Source organism: Bison bison, unplaced genomic scaffold, assembly GCF_000754665.1.
Source record: "Bison bison bison isolate TAMUID 2011002044 unplaced genomic scaffold, Bison_UMD1.0 scf7180017864201, whole genome shotgun sequence".
NCBI classification, from domain to species: domain Eukaryota; kingdom Metazoa; phylum Chordata; class Mammalia; order Artiodactyla; family Bovidae; genus Bison; species Bison bison.
Window position 1 is genome coordinate 1,634,526 of NW_011494773.1, and position 15,893 is coordinate 1,650,418.

The following is a 15,893-nucleotide window of genomic DNA, read 5'->3' on the forward strand; positions in this document are numbered from 1 at the left end:
GGTCCTGGATAGGCGGCCCGGGCACGCGCAGGACGCGCCGGCTCGCGGGCAGGGGCCACAGCACACGCTCCCGGCAGCCTGACCTCGGACAAACGCCTCAACCTTGCCAAGCCTGTTTCCCCAGCGGAAACACAGAGACTTGACCCCAGCTGCCTCCTGGGGCGGAAGAGAATGGTGGTGGTTAGGGCACATAGGATAAAGGCAGCAAGGGGTCCCGCCACGCGACGGGGAGGAGCTAACGTGCTCTGCGTGGCGCTCAGGGCTGGGTGGTCTTAAGCGGAACTCAGAAGAGAGGTCTGGCTTGCCACCTCCACTCCTCACCCCCCTCTCACCCGTGGCTCCCACCCAGACAGCCCCGGGGTCACACACAGCCCCAGGTCACGAAACCCAAAGGCCGCTCCTCGGTTCGCTTCTCATCTCATCTCTCAGAGCCGCCTTCCCTTCTTGAACAGAGGAAAGCACTTCCGGCTGCTTCCGTGGCATCCTGCTCTCCGGGATTTCCCTCTGTCGGTGCCGCCTCCAAGCCAGGAGACTCCCCAGCCCCAAGCCGTGTCATCCATACTCACTCACGACTTCAGTTGTACACGAAAGTGAAAGTCGCTCAATCAGGTCCCCCTTTTTGCGACCCCATGGACTATATAGTCCATGGAATTCTCCAGGCCAGAATACTGGAGTGGGTAGCCTTTCCCTTCCTCAGGGGATCCAACCCAGGGATCAAATCCAGGTCTCCCACATTCTTCACCAGCTGTGCTACCAGGGAACCCCAAGAATACTGGAGAGGGTAGCCTATCCCTTCTCCAGCAGATCTTCCCGACCCAGGAATCAAACTGGGGTCTCCTGCATTGTAGGCGGATTCTTTACCAACTGGGCTATTAGGGAAGTCCCCAGTTCTACATGGATCCCTCCTAAATTCCTATCTCCAGCTAAACCTTCCTCTGAGCTCTGGCCCCATTTATCCAGTGGCCTTCAAAATATTGTAAGGGCATTTCGGATTCAATATGCTGTGATTTTCACCCCCACAACCACCTGTCCCTGGACCCCTGGTCTCAGACTCTTCCCATCACCCACTCAGGTATGTGTTGCTGCTCTCATCCAGGCCCCTGGGCATGGCTGGCTTGTTACCTAATTGTGTCGCTTGCGCCTTCCCAGTTTTGTTTCTCTCCACCTCTCCCACCATCCCTCAGTCCAGCTTCCATCAGTCTTTGGTTTGGGTGAGCATGGTAGCCTCTAACCAATCTCTTTTGGTCCACACGTGCCCCCTACTCCATCCAGAGTGAACTCCATGAACAGGGACACAGGGTCCCCTGTGTAAGCTTTCAATGGCTTCCTAATGCTCTTGGAATCAACTGCCATGGGCTTGTGGTTGGGCCTCTTGCCCACCTGTCCCATCTCTCTTTTTCCTCCCGACTGCCCCACCCTCCACCACACTGGCCATCTTTCTGACCCTCCTTCTCGCCTCACACCCATCACCTGCTCTCCCCCTCCCCACTGGCCCCTCTCTGGGTAACACACCCACGCTCTGTTCAGATTTCAGCTCAAACACTACTTTCCCGGGATCCTTGTCCGCTTCTCTGGATCCCAATCTCTTGTTATAGCCTCATGGAAAACGCACTCCTTCTCTTCAGTGCTCTTAGCCCAAACTGTGACAATTCCCTGTTCTGCAATCAGTCAAGTGTTCCCACTTCCCCCCTCGAGACCAGTGTCGTCTGGTCTCACTTGCCATTGTCCCAGCACCTGGTCCACCCTGCCATGTCATTAGTATCTGATACATATTTGCTGGAGGCAGGGAGTAGGTAGAGCCCTATTCCTTCCATTTTCATCCCTCCAAGAGACCCAGTCCCTTTCCTTGCCAAGACCTGCCCCAGGCCAGGCCGGGAGCCTCAGACAGTTCGTGTCTTGGAGGTTTCCTCTGTCGAATGAGGTCACACCTACCTTGCAAGGTGATTCTCAGATTTACCTTTGGAAACATCGCTTTACCTTTGTAGTGATTTTTTCCTGCACAGTGACATTTTATTTTAAAAATATCTAGAAGATAAATCATTATGGCAGCAGCGGAGCAGTCAAACAGATGAGGGTATAAATTACACACAGAGGGAGAGTGTGGTGAGGGGTCCCAGGCAGGCAGCGAGCCCCTAGCCTGGCTGAGCGGCATGAGTGAAGCCAACCGGTCTTCCCATAGTGCCGTGAGCAAGTCGGGACAGGCGTGGCAGGATCGGGGAGGATGGGGCCACCGAGGTGGGTGGATTGACCACTGTCAGTCTTTCCAGCTGAGCAGGCTCCTGGGAGCCTGTGACCATTTCCTCAGGGCGGGGAGAAGAGAGAAGATACGTCTGCTTCTTAGGCCTGCTGTTTAGCTGCAAAGGTTTCAGAATGGTTTATGCCTTTCAGAGCTGTGGTGTGTATGCAGGGAAGTGTGTGTGTGAGAGAGAGAGAGAGAGAAAACGGATCCATACATGGTCACTCACACAGCTGTGTCCGTGCACTCTGCACGAGTGTATAGACCACACTTCCACTCTCGACCTCTGCCCTTTCACTCATGGTCCTCCGCTCCACACAACCACGAGGGTCTGTCAGCAAGCCTGCCTGCTGTCTTAATGAACTGAGAGCTGGCCCAACGGTGGGTGGTGGGGAAAGGCTCTCCATGTGGGGAGGGGTGGCCAGCCTTGAGAGTCAAGCCCAGTTTGGTCTAGCAGTTAACCCCCTGCCTTAGACTTGCCCAGTCTCCACTGCCACCGTCGTACCCTGTCCCTTCATTGCTCTGCGTCATACCCAGGCCTTTATCCCTGTTTTAGTTCCCTAGGTCATAGCTAGGGGAATGATTCCCCCAACATGCATTCCCACTGTCAACCCACCCAACACAGTGAGAAGGCCTGGAAGGTGGGCCTTACACCGAAGGTAGCAAGGAACTTCCTTTTGTTTCGTGTTTACCAGCCTCTCCTTGCTTCCTTTTGGGAAATGTGTTGTTCTTCAGTCGCTCAGTCATGTCCAACTCTTTGTGACCCCATGGACTGCAGCACACCAGGTTTCCCTGTCCATCACCAACTCCCGGAGCTTGCTCAAACTCATGTCCATCAAGTCGGTGATGCCATCCAGCCATCTCATCCTCTGTTACCCCTTCTCCTCCTGCCTTCAATCTTTCCCAGCATCAGGGACCTTTCCAAAGAGTCGGCTCTTCACATCAGGTGGCCAAAGTATTGGCGCTTCAGCTTCAGCAACAGTCCTTGCAATGAATATTCAGGGTTGATTTCCTTTCAGATTGACTGGTTTGATCTCCTTGCAGTCCAAGGGACTCTCAAGAGTCTTCTTTAGCACCGCATTTTGAATACCTATTCTGTAATGCACGTGGTTCAACTGAGAGGGGGGCTGCCCAGTTCACTGATGTGCTCATGACCCAAATGGGGTCAATCAGGAACTGCAACCTCCTCTAAGGTTTTGCCAAACCCTCCGGAATCTCAGAAGCAAGCATGCATCAGAGCAACTTAACTAGCTGCCACATCTGGTGGCTTTTACAGCCATGGCCCTCTACCCATCTTAGCACACAGTTCCTAAGCTGACCCCTCTCCAGGCTTCCCCCCGCCCTGAGTCTCTGGCCAAGGCCACCTTTTCTCGTCACCCGGGAACTCCAGACAGCAAGACCCTGAGAGAAAGGCATAATCAACAGAACTCTCGGGTGCAGAAGAAGAAACCAGCTCCCGCTCACAGTTATAACAAAAGGGTGATGTGTGGCCTGAGTGTGGAGAAATTAGAGGTGTCTGTTTCAGGTCCAGCTGGATCCAGGAAATCCAGCATTGCCACCAGGATCCCTCTCTGATCCTTCTTCGTCTGGCTGGGCTTTTGTCGCAGGCAGACTACTGCGTGTGGCATCAGAGACTCACCAAGCCCCTCCAGGCGGCCTGGTGTTGACCGAGAGGCAAGAACCCAGAAGAAGCCATGCCATGTCAGTTCCCTTAAGAGCACTCTGTTTGGCCCCACTTGGGTCATGCTTCTGTTGGTCAACTGGCAGGAGCCTTCCTGAGGGACAGCCCACTGGGCCACATGCCGGGGGAGGGGCATTTCCCAGAGGGAAGCAATGAGAGACAAACAGAAAGCAACTGATGTCCACCCCAGAGTGCCTTCTCTCCCTCCAGTCCAAGGCCCCCCCCAGGCCCCCACTTCCTGTCACAGGATGCCCGACTTCCGGAAAGACATCCCCCTCAGCACCGATTCCCGTCCGGGCCTTGCCTGGGGAGGAAGCCCCGGACACTGCCTGGCTGCCTTGGACGTCCCAGCGGTGGGTTTCTCACACTTTCTCTCCTTTCCCCCCCAGGGCTTCTATTCCTGGTTTTTCAACACCATCACCATGAAGTAAGTGCCTGAATTTTCTGAGCCGCGGGGCCTCATCTGCTGGAGGGTGGGGGGCGGGTCTCCTTCCCCACAGGACCGGACCTGGGGCCTGAACTCTGTGCGCCAGCCTCCACTCCCCACTCCCGGCCGCCCCCCGCAGCCCAGCCCGGGGGAAAAAGGATGCTTTCCAGTTGGTGAAATGGAAACTGCGGGGTGCCCGCAGCCCGTTTTCCCTCTGCCACAGTTCCCAGGAAAGGACCCCTTTCACAGGCTTGTAAAAATGCTTTTATGAGGGCCACACGAGGAAAAAGAAGTCCTTCCCATGTGTTGTTTGCTTTTCCCCTGTGAACGTCATTCCTCGTATTTGCCAAGGTGGAAAAAACCAAAACCACTGGAGAGAAGGGCAGGCCTTGTCTCCCAGCCTCTGTGCCCACTCTGGAGGGATAACCCCTGGCCCACGGCATCTTCTGGATCTCTTTAGTGTCAGACGCCCTTGGCAAGAAGAGAGACCCCCCCCCGCCAGGCCTGTCATCTCCTGATTGCCTCATCCCAACCAGTCTCTGACTCTTGTCAGAGCTCTCTCTCTCTACTGCATGAACATGTATGTGCGTACACACTTACTTGTGTGCACACAGCTCTGTCTCCATCTCAGAGCCCTGTATGTTCCTGGGTGCTCCCTAAATAGCTCCCATCCAGCCTGCTCTTCTCGTCCTTTGACCCCCTCCTCCAGGGTCCAGCCTTGCCTGGGATGCCTGCCTTAGGGGGCTGCCTAACTGCTCCTCAGAGGCCACTGCACAGGGGTCCGCCTGGACCTGCTCATTTGGTTCTTTGCCAAGGCTCTTAGAGTGTCTTCCATCGTGTGTCTCCACGTCCACCATTCAAGAGCCTTGCTGGGAGCGTTCAGATATTGCCCCCAGACCCCATCCCAACCCACACGAGCCACACCGGAGCACCTCTCTTTCCCCAGACCTGGGACCCCCACAGGGGTGCAGGGCATCCTGACTGGCCCTTGGGAATCCAGAGCTGGCCTTGGGACTGGCAGTCTCTGGTGTTTGAGCCCCAGCCCTGATGGAGGACTCCCCATGGTCTTGGCCTTTCTTCTTCCTTTATCTTTCACTGGAGTCCCCAGGAAGTGATACAACTAGTTTGTGTGGGGGTTAGGACCTTTAGCCCCATGTTGGGGAGTGGAGGGAAGACTTATTTCCTGGCACTTTCTCTAGTTTTGCTTTATTTTGAAAAGCATGTGCAAGCTTGCATAAATGCAGTTTCATTAAGAGAAACATAAAAGTTCACCTGCAGTCTCTCATCCATTTCATGACCCTCCCTTCCTGCAGAAGCCAAAGACCCAGGGCACAAAGCCCACTCAGTCTAATCAAAAACACAAAGGTTAACCAGACCCACAACACAGAAGTTCTCACAGGAAGCACATAACTGCTGTGCAAAAGGCATTTTGGAGAATGAGAACTTAATTCCAATGTCGGGGTTTGGAAGAAGCATGGTTTTGAGCGAGGCCCTGAAGAATGGGAAGAATTTTGGTCATTGTGATATGGAGGGCCCAATCAGAAATTAAGGACTCTTGGGGCAAAGATTGGAGATGGAGATGGGAGAGAGTGTCCAGAGATGGTAAATCTTGTGGTGTGCTAGAAGCAGGAGTACATAGAAAGAAAGGAGATAAAAGATTGGGCCGGAAGGATCAGTGGGGATCTTGACTGCCATCCCGAGAATCTTGGCTTTTGACTTACAGGCAGCAGAAAGACAGTGCCTGTTTTTGAGCAGGAAACTCAGGATGATGTCTGTTTGTAGGCAGAAGTTTGAGGGGTGAATGGCAGTTGGAAGAGGCCAAAGGCAATGCAAGCAGCTAAGAAGGCTTTCCCAGTGTCCAGGTGAGAGGTGGTGATGACCAGGGAATTGACGTGGAGGAGACATGGGAAGGGAGGCTCTGGGCGACTGTCAACGGGTCGTGGTTTCCACCTGGCTTCCACCTGGTTAGGAAAGAGGGAGAAGTCGAGGTCTTGTTTCTGGGAAGGGCGGTGATACCATTAGGTGGAAGGTGAGGAGATAGAATGAGTTGGGAAATTGATAACACAGAACCAGGGCAAGTATGGGAATTGATGGTCAAGCTATTGAAAAACAGAAATAAAGCTTAGGAGAAAGGTTGGAGCTGGAAATTTAGACTTGGGATATGGGAGCAAAGAGGTTGTGGTTGAAGTCGTGGGAGCAGATGGTTCACCCAAGGGATCAAGATAAGAAAGGATGTGAGGGAGAGAATAGCTGGGGCAGGAGGAAAAGGCAGCATTCTTTAGGGCAGCAGCTCGCTGTAACCAGGCAGGCACGAGGCTCCAGACATGGTGTGCTCTGCAGCCTCCAACCCCACGAGCCGGACTAGAACGAGTGCTCAGGAAAGGAAGTCGACTTTGAAGACTTGGGTCTCCCCTGGGAGGGCAGGTCCAGCATGAGGAGACGTCCAAGGAGTAGAGGCTGAGAAAGGAAGTCACCTTTTTTCAAGAAGTGGGTGGGACCGGGACGTAAGGATATTGGATGGAACTCGAAGGGAAGCTGGTGAAGGAGCTTCCCAGATGCTTGAGGAGCTTCTCGGGTTTTTCTAAGACTGAAACATGGACACTTGAACCTGGCTGTCGTTGAAAGGGAAGAAGTTGGGGTGGCTGTAGAGAGAGGAGGCCTTAAAGGTGAAAGAGAAGGATGCCAGGTACAGCGAGTCTCCAGTAAGAGGTAGAGGACAGGAAGCGATTCGAGCAGACAAGAATTCATCATGAGTAGGAGAGAGGGTGGTGCCTGGAACGTCATGGGGGCTGCACTTTAAAGAACGGTGGGAAGAGGACAGAGTTGAATAGAGGAATATAGATAGGCTCAAAAATTCAGGCTTCCCTTAGAACTGTAACATAGGCTGCTGAGTATAGCCTGGGTTTTCCGGTGCAGATGGAGCAATGAGCCCAGTAGGGGCAGAGGGAATTGCTAGTCCAGAAACGATATTCTTGTGTTCTCGGTCCCATCTGCTCTCGCTATCTGATTGGAGGCTCTCACCCTGCCTCAGGCACACTATTTATATCATGTGAGCAGATCTGGGCACCCCAAGCCTGCAGGGGGATATTCCCCTCATACTCCCTTCTCACCACTCCTCATCCACCCCATTCTTGGGATTTAATTCTCAAATGCAGGGCAGGAAGTGTTTTAACAGCTTGAAGTTTAAAAAAAAGGTTGAGAGCTCTAAATTACTGAAATGGTGATATTGAAAGCCTTGAAGACATGCTGTACATTGTAGTATTGTTGAAAAATAAACCTGAATATTGGACTGGATGCTATAAGTTGCATACCACCTTCAAGTCTGATCAGAGGGCAAGGGTGAGTAAACTATGGTACGTGCACCAATGGCAGGGCAGGTGTGCACCTTGGGGCTAAGTGTGAACTAAGAATCCACAAACAGGCCATTGTCACCATTATTACTGTGCAGTTATAAAAATATTTAGACAAAATGTTAAACTGTTAGAAAACACTTAAGATTAAATATGGAGAAGGCAATGGCACCCCACTGCAGTACTTTGCACTCCATGGACAGAGGAGCCTGGTGGGCTGCAGTCCATGGGGTCGCTGGGAGTCGGACACGACTGAGAGACTTCACTTTCACTTTTCACTTTCATGCATCGGAGAAGGAAATGGCAACCCACTCCAGTGTTCTTGCCTGGAGAATCCCAGGGACGGGGGAGCCTGGTGGGCTGCTGTCTATGGGGTCGCACAGAGTCAGACATGACTGAAGTGACTTAGCAGCAGCAGCAGCAGCCAGATTAAATGTGAAATGAAGGAAAGTGGGAAAAAAGTGAAAGTGTTAGTCGCTCAGTTGTGTCTGATTCTTTGTGACCCCATGGACCGTAGCCCACCAGGCTCCTCTGTCCTTGAAATTCTCCATGCAAGAATACTGGAGTGGGCAGCCATTCCCTTCTCCAGAGTATCTTCCTGACCCAGGGATCGAACCCAGGTCTCCCACACTGCAGGCAAATTCTTTATCATCTGAGCCACTAAATGCTGTTTATCCTACAGTCACTAAGGTAAACCAGTAATATAATAAGAAACTAAAGGAAATTGACCAAAATGATTAATACCCATTGTCTTAGGTTTGATGAGATTGTAGGCGAATGATTTTCTTCTTTCGTATTTTCCGAAGTTTCTATTATAAGCATGTGTTGCTTTTAAAATTTTTAACTGGAGTTAACAAACATGCAGAGATGTGCCCAAAAAATAGATGTCCAGCTCAGTTATCACAGCCTCCCTCCTGATAAAGATTAGAGCATTGCCAAGACCCCAGAAGCTCTCCTCCTGCACCCTCCCAATCTCCTAACACCTCCCTGCTCTGCAGAGGGAACCAGCATCCTGACTTCTAACTCTTCAGTTCAGGATCGCCTGTTTTTGAACTTTGTATGTTATGATAAGGCATGTATTGTTTGTGTGTGTCCTCTTTCACTCCACATTACGTGTGTGGGGTTCAGCTGTGCTCATCCATTTTTATCTGTGTATAGTGTTACATTGCGTTCATGCATAATGTGATGTATGCAGCTCACTGCGTGTGTATTTCATTCTTGTGTCCATCCCACCTTTGAAAGACATTTAGGTTCTTTCCAGTTCGGGGCCATTACAAATAATGCATCTCTGAGATTCTCATCCTTGTCTCTTAATGCCCATGTGCATGTATTTCTGTTGGTTTTAAACCTAGGAGTAGAATTGTTAGGCCATAGGGTGTACATATAGTCGATTTCTATGGATAATGTCAACTGTTATCCAAAGTGGCCTTGCCAGAGTCAGTACCCATGAGTATGAGAGAGCTCCCAGCACCCCACACCCTCACCAGCACCTCCTCTCAGAACCTGCCTCACCAAGTTTCCGATGCTGACCAGTCTGGCAGTATGGAGTGATAGCTCATTGTCGTTTGAAGTTTTTAGCTCATTGTGGTTTTTAAGGAGCAGCTTTTTGAAAAATAGGATGAATCTTGTTATCACTAACGGTTTGTTCAGTACCTGTACCATGGCAGCCACGAGGAATGTTTGAAGAAGCAATAAAAGAGGAAATCAATGCCTGATTTAAGAGTGCTTCTGGATTCCCAAGTGCGTTATCTGCAGCCTCTTTCTTTGATACGCCTATGAAATTCAGTGAAACCCATTTCAGGCCTAACAAGTTTTGAGAAGAGGGATGTTTCTGAAGATGAAGACGTGGGCATGGGGCGGTCATTTCCTCGCCCTTTGCTCCCTCCGCCCCTGACTTGAGTTGTGGCCACACTGGCCCCTGAGCAGTGTCCCCATCTCTGTGTCTCCTCCAGGAATGAAGATCTGATTAGCAGGTGTGGAGACGATGCCCGGATCTACATCATGTTCCAGTACCACCTCATCATCTTTATCCTCATCCTCTGCATCCCCTCCTTGGGCATCATCTTGCCTATCAACTACACTGGAGATGTTCTGGGTATGTGGAGCTCTGTGGACCCTGAGCCCAGCCTGCTAGACCTAAGAGGCAACCCAGCTGGTGGGACAGAGCTTGGGGCTTGGGCATCTCAAACTCTAACTTCTAGTTGCACTTCTCAGGATTAGTTATAGGACCTTAGGCAACCTGTGCTTCTGGTTCCCTCACGTGGAAACCACAGGTGATACCTCTCTGGGTACCAATTTGGCCCAGGGTCTGGCGCAGAGAAGGCAGATAGTGTAATTCAGTCTAAGACCGAATGTTTATCCATGATCCATGACCCACACTGTACCTGGCCAGGTGTTCGTGGAGGCCTTGTTATGGCGTGTGACCCACTGCCAAGATCCCTGGACCGGATCTCTGGCTGTACCCACTCCGGTGGACGCAGCGTCGTAGGGGCAGAATTTCTCATCTGGAGTCCATCAACATTTCTCCTAACAGGGTAGATTTTGACACAGTAGTGTGGTGGGTGAGGAGGGTTGGCCTTCAGAGACTGAAAACTTATGGTTCCCCACCGTTTACCCACATCTGCTTCCCAGAAGATTATTTCATCTTATACAATGTCCCCAGGCCGTGGTTTCCTCAATGGTCATAGGGATAAAGACGATGCATGTCACGTGCTTCGCACGCTGCCTGTAGTGGGTGCTCAGTGAATAGCAGCCAAAATTTCACTAGTGAGCGCAGACACAGAGCTGAACGAGGGCCGTACAACTGGGTGGTGTGTAAATGTCCAGACGGCGCCAGGCGTGCGCTGATCGCTCAGGTTTCCACCTGTTTCTCCTCGGCCACTGGTGCTCGAGCTTAGTCGCTCAGTCGTGTCTGACTCTTTGCAACCCTGTGGACTGCAGCCCGCCAGGTTCCTCTGTCCATGGGGACTCTCCAGGCAAGAATACTGGAGTGGGTTGCCATTTCTTACTCCAGGGGATCTTCCCGACCCAGGGATGGAACTCATGTCTCTTGCGTCTCCTGCAACAAGCTCTGGGGAACTAAAAGGAAGCGCAGGAAGTAGGCAAGCATTTCTAGGCCCCAGGCATTCACTCGGGAACTCTAGGGTCTGGTGCCCAACCAGTTGAGGAGCCAGGCTTGAGGTTGGCAACCTTCTTCTCTTTCAGACCGGGATAGTCACTTTGGCCGGACCACAATTGTCAATGTCTCCACAGAGTAGGTACCTGATCCTCTTACCTCCCATTCTACTGGCCGGGGCAGGGGAGGGGGTGGATGTTGGTGGGGAGAGGTGGTCTGATGGTGAGTCTAAAACATGGGCTCCTCTTTGCTGACGAGAAAGGCCTGGTTTCTTTGGGAACCCAGGTCCCAAGTGGGATGCCAGACACTGCCTTCTCTTCGTGAGAAGTGTTCTTGGTGCCTCCGTGTCCCCATCTCTGTAATGGATGGAACTAGCTAAACCAGTCACTCCTGAAGTCCCAGCAAGGTGGTCCTCTTTGCTTGGTTATGTCTAGCTCCCGATAGGCAGAAGCACTGTAGTAAGTGGAGGTTTAAGGTACTGCTTCCTCTGCCCACAAAAGAGTTCAGCTCAGGCCTCAAGGAACTGAGTGAAGCACAGACCTGATGCCTACAGCCACGAGACTAAGGACCCAGAGGAGCTGGGTTCCTGCCCCGGCTCTGCTGTTAGCCGGCCCTGGGTCTGGGGCAGAGCACCCTGCTGTGAGCTTCATCCCTCGTCCGTGGTGGCGGAAAGGCTGTTGGACATGAGCTCTAAGGCCCCTCCAGCCCTCATGGTTCAGGAGCCTGTGGACGTTAACATCAGCCAACCCCTCGGGTGGCCAGAGCAATCTGTAGGACCCAGACGCGGCCCTGCTGGTCTCGGCTGAGACAACAAGCCCCCCAGGGCTCATGGCTGGCTTCCTGACAGAGCCGAAGCAGCCTTTCCAGCAGGTGTGAGTGGGCTTGCGCGCTCCTAACCCCACCTCCCTTTACCCCACCCCATCTTCTGACCCTGCACCCCTGCGAACCCCACCAAACTCCAAAAGCACCAGAAAGGCTGGGCCCCCTTTCGCCAGCTCCGCCCCGGGTGCTGGCGGCGCCAGAGCAGAGCTTAAGCAGCTTCTCCCCGCCCAGTCGCTGGTATAAGTGCGGTGCCCACAACTTCCAACAAGAAGTGAAGTCTAATAGGGCGGCCAAGAGCCCTTTCAACTTTCCTAAATCCAGAGAGCCGGAGCGTCCCTCAGGGACCATGTCACCTTGCCCTCTCTGAGAAAACTGAGGAGGGAGGCATTTAGCCAGACGGGAAAAGTGAAGTGAAAGGCCAGGCGGAGGAGGTGGGGCGGGGGAACACTGATGAGATATTTTGAAGCCAGGCAGCCTCTCTGTCCTCAAACTGCACCAAATAAGGCGGGCCCTGTTTCTGAGCAGCCTTCCTGGCCTGGTGCCTTGGGACAGCCTCACGTGAGTGCAGAGCCCCGGGACCCAAACACTTCCTGCCCCAGGGAGGTGAGCCGAATCTGCAGGCCCTCCTTTCTGCAGGCCTGCTCTGCTTGGCCTCATGGTCAGCTGTGCAGTGGCAGGGGGTGTGGGGGGTGGGCAGGGGGCAACGTGACACGGTATGAAGAGTGTAAGTGCTTCTGCAGTTCTGCGCTCCCCTCCTGGGACCGCCACGGCCAAGAGTAGCCTTGGGCAGGCACTCTGGCCCTTGTTTCCCTACGAGTAAAACAAAGACATTCACAGCACCGCACTCACACGGTCCAAGAGTCTAGTGAGAAAATGTACACAGAGCATCTGCTCCCACCCTGCGTCTGGCATATAGTGAACGGTCGAGCAACGCTAGCCTTCATTCGTTGGAGTGGACAGCCCCTTCTCCATCCCCTTCCAAGGTGCCTGAGTGTCTGGAGGCACTGGAGGGTGGCCCTTGGGAGGGGGGAGGAGGTGGGGTGGGGGTCTCACACCTTCCGTGTCTCATTCTTGGCAGGAGTAAGTTCCTGTGGCTACATAGCATCTTTGCTTTCTTATACTTCATCACCAACCTCCTCTTCATGACTCATCACTGCTTAGGATTTGTGCCCAGGAAAAGCTATGCGGTGAGTAAGTGAAAAGAACTACCAGGACCATGCCCTCTCGCCTAGAGCCCCTCCCCCTGCCACCCCCCCTAAGCTGGACCATCCCACTCCCAGCCTTCAGAAGCATCCCAGCTTGTCGTGGTCTGCACACCAGGCAGTCTTGCCCGATCAGGGAGGCCTCCTCTGCTTATCCCTGGGAATTGTCACCTGGCACATTTGTCTGGGCTGTGAAACCACTGAGACCCTTCCAAACCAGCTGGTGAATAGCTGCCCCCAAGTACATCCTCCTGCTACACCCCTGCTGCCCTGGACCCTCTCCAAGGACCCCTGGACCTCCCCACCACTGGAAAACTGAAGGCTTAACTGTGGCGGGGGTGATCTCCATCTTCAGTGGCCAGTGCTCCCAGTGGGTAGATACTTTGACTACTTTGCCCACTCTTGCGTCCAACTCCTGGCCCTTCTACCATCTCCCTGAGGTCAGAAACGCATGGGCTGCCTCTTTGTGTTCTCATTGTCTTGGTTTGTATTTCTCCCATCCCACCTCCCAAGCAGAACCTGGGACAAGGGTTTGAGTAGTATTCACTTATTTGGGAGGTGATCCCAGGAAGGACCACTAGGCAGGTAGAGTCTCCTAGCGCGAGGGAAGATGGCAGATAAAAGAGAGATGGGCTTCTTCAAGCCTTTCATCCTAAAGGACAGATTCCCTTTACCCCACCCCAGAACACAATTGCACACACCCCAGAATGCAATTGCACACACCCCTGAAAGGTAACCCTGAATGTCTCAGCCTGCCAGGAGGCTTAGACACTCCTGGCCCATCTGGATTCGGCCACATCAGCTTTCTGTCTTGTCACCAGAAGCTTCCGCCCAGACTCCCCTCTCTAGCAGCACAGTTTACAGATGCTGGCCACGAGGCGATGGCTCAGGAAGACACGTCCCACTCACAGAGTAACATGTGAACTTTGAGGGACTTCCCCATTCCCTCCCCACAGTCCAGCTGACCTTCCAACTCCCCATCCCTGGTCTGATGATAGGGATGTCCCCTCGAGATGGGCATCACGTGGAACAGTGGAGCCCGGAGGTCAGCAAGACAGCATGAGCTGCCCTTGCAGGTCATGGAGCTCTGGTCGTCCCTGAGCCCTCCACCTCTCCCTGCAGCCTCTGACTCTTCCTCCCCTGACTACAGCCATCCATGGCAAGGGGTCTCCCGGTGTGGGGGGCGGGCGGAGCACGGGGCACAGGATGCACAGAGGTGTAGCTTGCCTGCCTGCTGACCTCAGGGATGTGGGCTGGGTGGGGAAGCTGGCACCTGGCTTACCCAGCAAGGAGGCAGCCTGATGTGAGTAGATGACCTGCTCCAGGTGGTTGAGGGCCACCGGAAGACCCAGGATTCCTGTGTGAGCAATCTTCTTTCTCCATTGACCTTCCCCACCTAGGTCACCAGGACACTAATGATCACCTATGTCCCCACGGACATCCAAGACCCAGAGATCATCATTAAGCATTTTCAGTAAGTGGGGCGGGGTGGGCTGAGGCGTGGATGGCCCCCTCCCGGTCACCCTCCAGCCGCGGTGCCCAGTCTAGAACAGGTCGTCTTATCTTGTGGCCCCTTCTGTGACCTGAGTTCCAAACCCTAGAAGCTAATTATCTGTCCGTGAGCAGCAATGTCCAGCTCTGCTCCCTGGCCCTGTTCTGTGTCATCTGGGAAGGATGTGGCAAATCTCTCATTAACAGGGATCAACCCTGATGTCCAGGCTTAGGAGCCAGGGGGTGGATTCTACCATCCAAGCACCGGGAACCCCTGGGAGCTGTGCCCCTCAGCCCTGTGGGCTGTAGCTCTAGGGAAAGGGGAAGTCCCCAGCCCCGCAGGCTGCCTCATCATCTTTGTTCCTGGCTTCAGCGAGGCCTACCCAGGGTGCGTAGTGACCAGAGTCCACTTCTGCTATGATGTCAGGACCCTGATTGACTTGGACGATCAGAGGTGAGTCTGCGGTGAGACCTGTCTGGATCTGGGGCGGGGAGGGAAGGGGAGGCTGTTGCTCGGCCTCTGACCTCGAGACCCTTCACCGTGTCACCTGTTGGCTGGCAGGCGCCACGCGATGCGGGGCCGGCTCTACTACACCGCCAAGGCCAAGAAGAAGGGGAAGGTGATGATCAAGGTCCACCCCTGCTCCCGGCTGTGCTTCTGCAGGTGCTGGGCTTGCTTCAAAGAGGTAATTGGCACGGACATCTGGGGCGCGTCACAGGGGCTGGGGCACCGGGGCTCCAGGCTCCATCCACGGCCCCCGGCGGTATCCCAGGCCTGCATCCTTGGGCCGCAGACTCCGTTCAGAGCAGCCCCTGGCTCACGTTCTCCTTTCCAGCATGTTCTGTCTCCCTGTTGAGAAGGCAGAGGAGCCTTTCTCGGGGCCTCCCCCTCCCAGAGTGATCCAGGACGGGGCTGGTTCTTGCTCCCTTCGGGGCTTGGTGGGGAGGACCAGCAAGGACTCAGCAGGCTGCCCGGCCTCGGGGGAAGGAGCTGGGACGGGAACATTGGAAAGCCGTGGGCTCCATCTTATCGCCCCGCCCATGTGGCTAGAAGGAGGCCTTGGCGGGACTGAACTCATCTAGCCAGTTCAGAAAAAAAGCACGATTCCCTCACTTGAAAAGGCTGCAGGCGCTTGAAAAGGCTGTCGCTTCTCCGGAGTCCACCCCGAGGCCAAAGGCACCCCTTCACCCCTGGGGAAGCCTCCCTTTCCCCAGATCTAAGAGCAGGGAACTTGTTTCAAAGTGACAGCCTCTTCCTTCTGGAGAGCTGGGACCTGGGAGCCCACCTGGGGTCCTGAGCTTTTTTGCCAGGCTTCCTAGGGAGCTGGGGATGGAACCAAGACACACCCCCATCCCCGCCCCGCTCTGGCCTGCGCCCCGGGGGAAGAGAGGCGGCCTTCCTGGAGCCCTGGCCGCTCCAGCTCTGAGGCCCACGTCTGGCCCACTAGGTGGACGCAGAACAGTACTACAGCGAGCTGGAGGAGCAGCTGACTGATGAGTTCAACGCTGAGCTCAACCGCGCGCGGCTGAAGCGTCTGGACCTGATCTTCGTCACCTTCCAGGACTCCA

General features: G+C 54.0%; 1 protein-coding gene across 1 annotated transcript in view; it reads left to right on the forward strand.

Annotated features, from left to right (window-relative positions):
• The window catches only part of TMEM63C (transmembrane protein 63C), a 35,630-nt gene that overhangs the window by 1,326 nt on the left and 18,411 nt on the right, over positions 1–15,893 (forward strand). Inside the window, exons 3-10 of the mRNA XM_010844412.1 lie at positions 4,165–4,344; positions 9,647–9,789; positions 10,899–10,947; positions 12,710–12,818; positions 14,234–14,307; positions 14,698–14,778; positions 14,887–15,010; positions 15,773–15,893. Of these exons, the coding sequence (XP_010842714.1) occupies positions 4,165–4,344; positions 9,647–9,789; positions 10,899–10,947; positions 12,710–12,818; positions 14,234–14,307; positions 14,698–14,778; positions 14,887–15,010; positions 15,773–15,893 (881 nt within the window). The remainder of the gene's footprint in view (positions 1–4,164; positions 4,345–9,646; positions 9,790–10,898; positions 10,948–12,709; positions 12,819–14,233; positions 14,308–14,697; positions 14,779–14,886; positions 15,011–15,772) is intronic.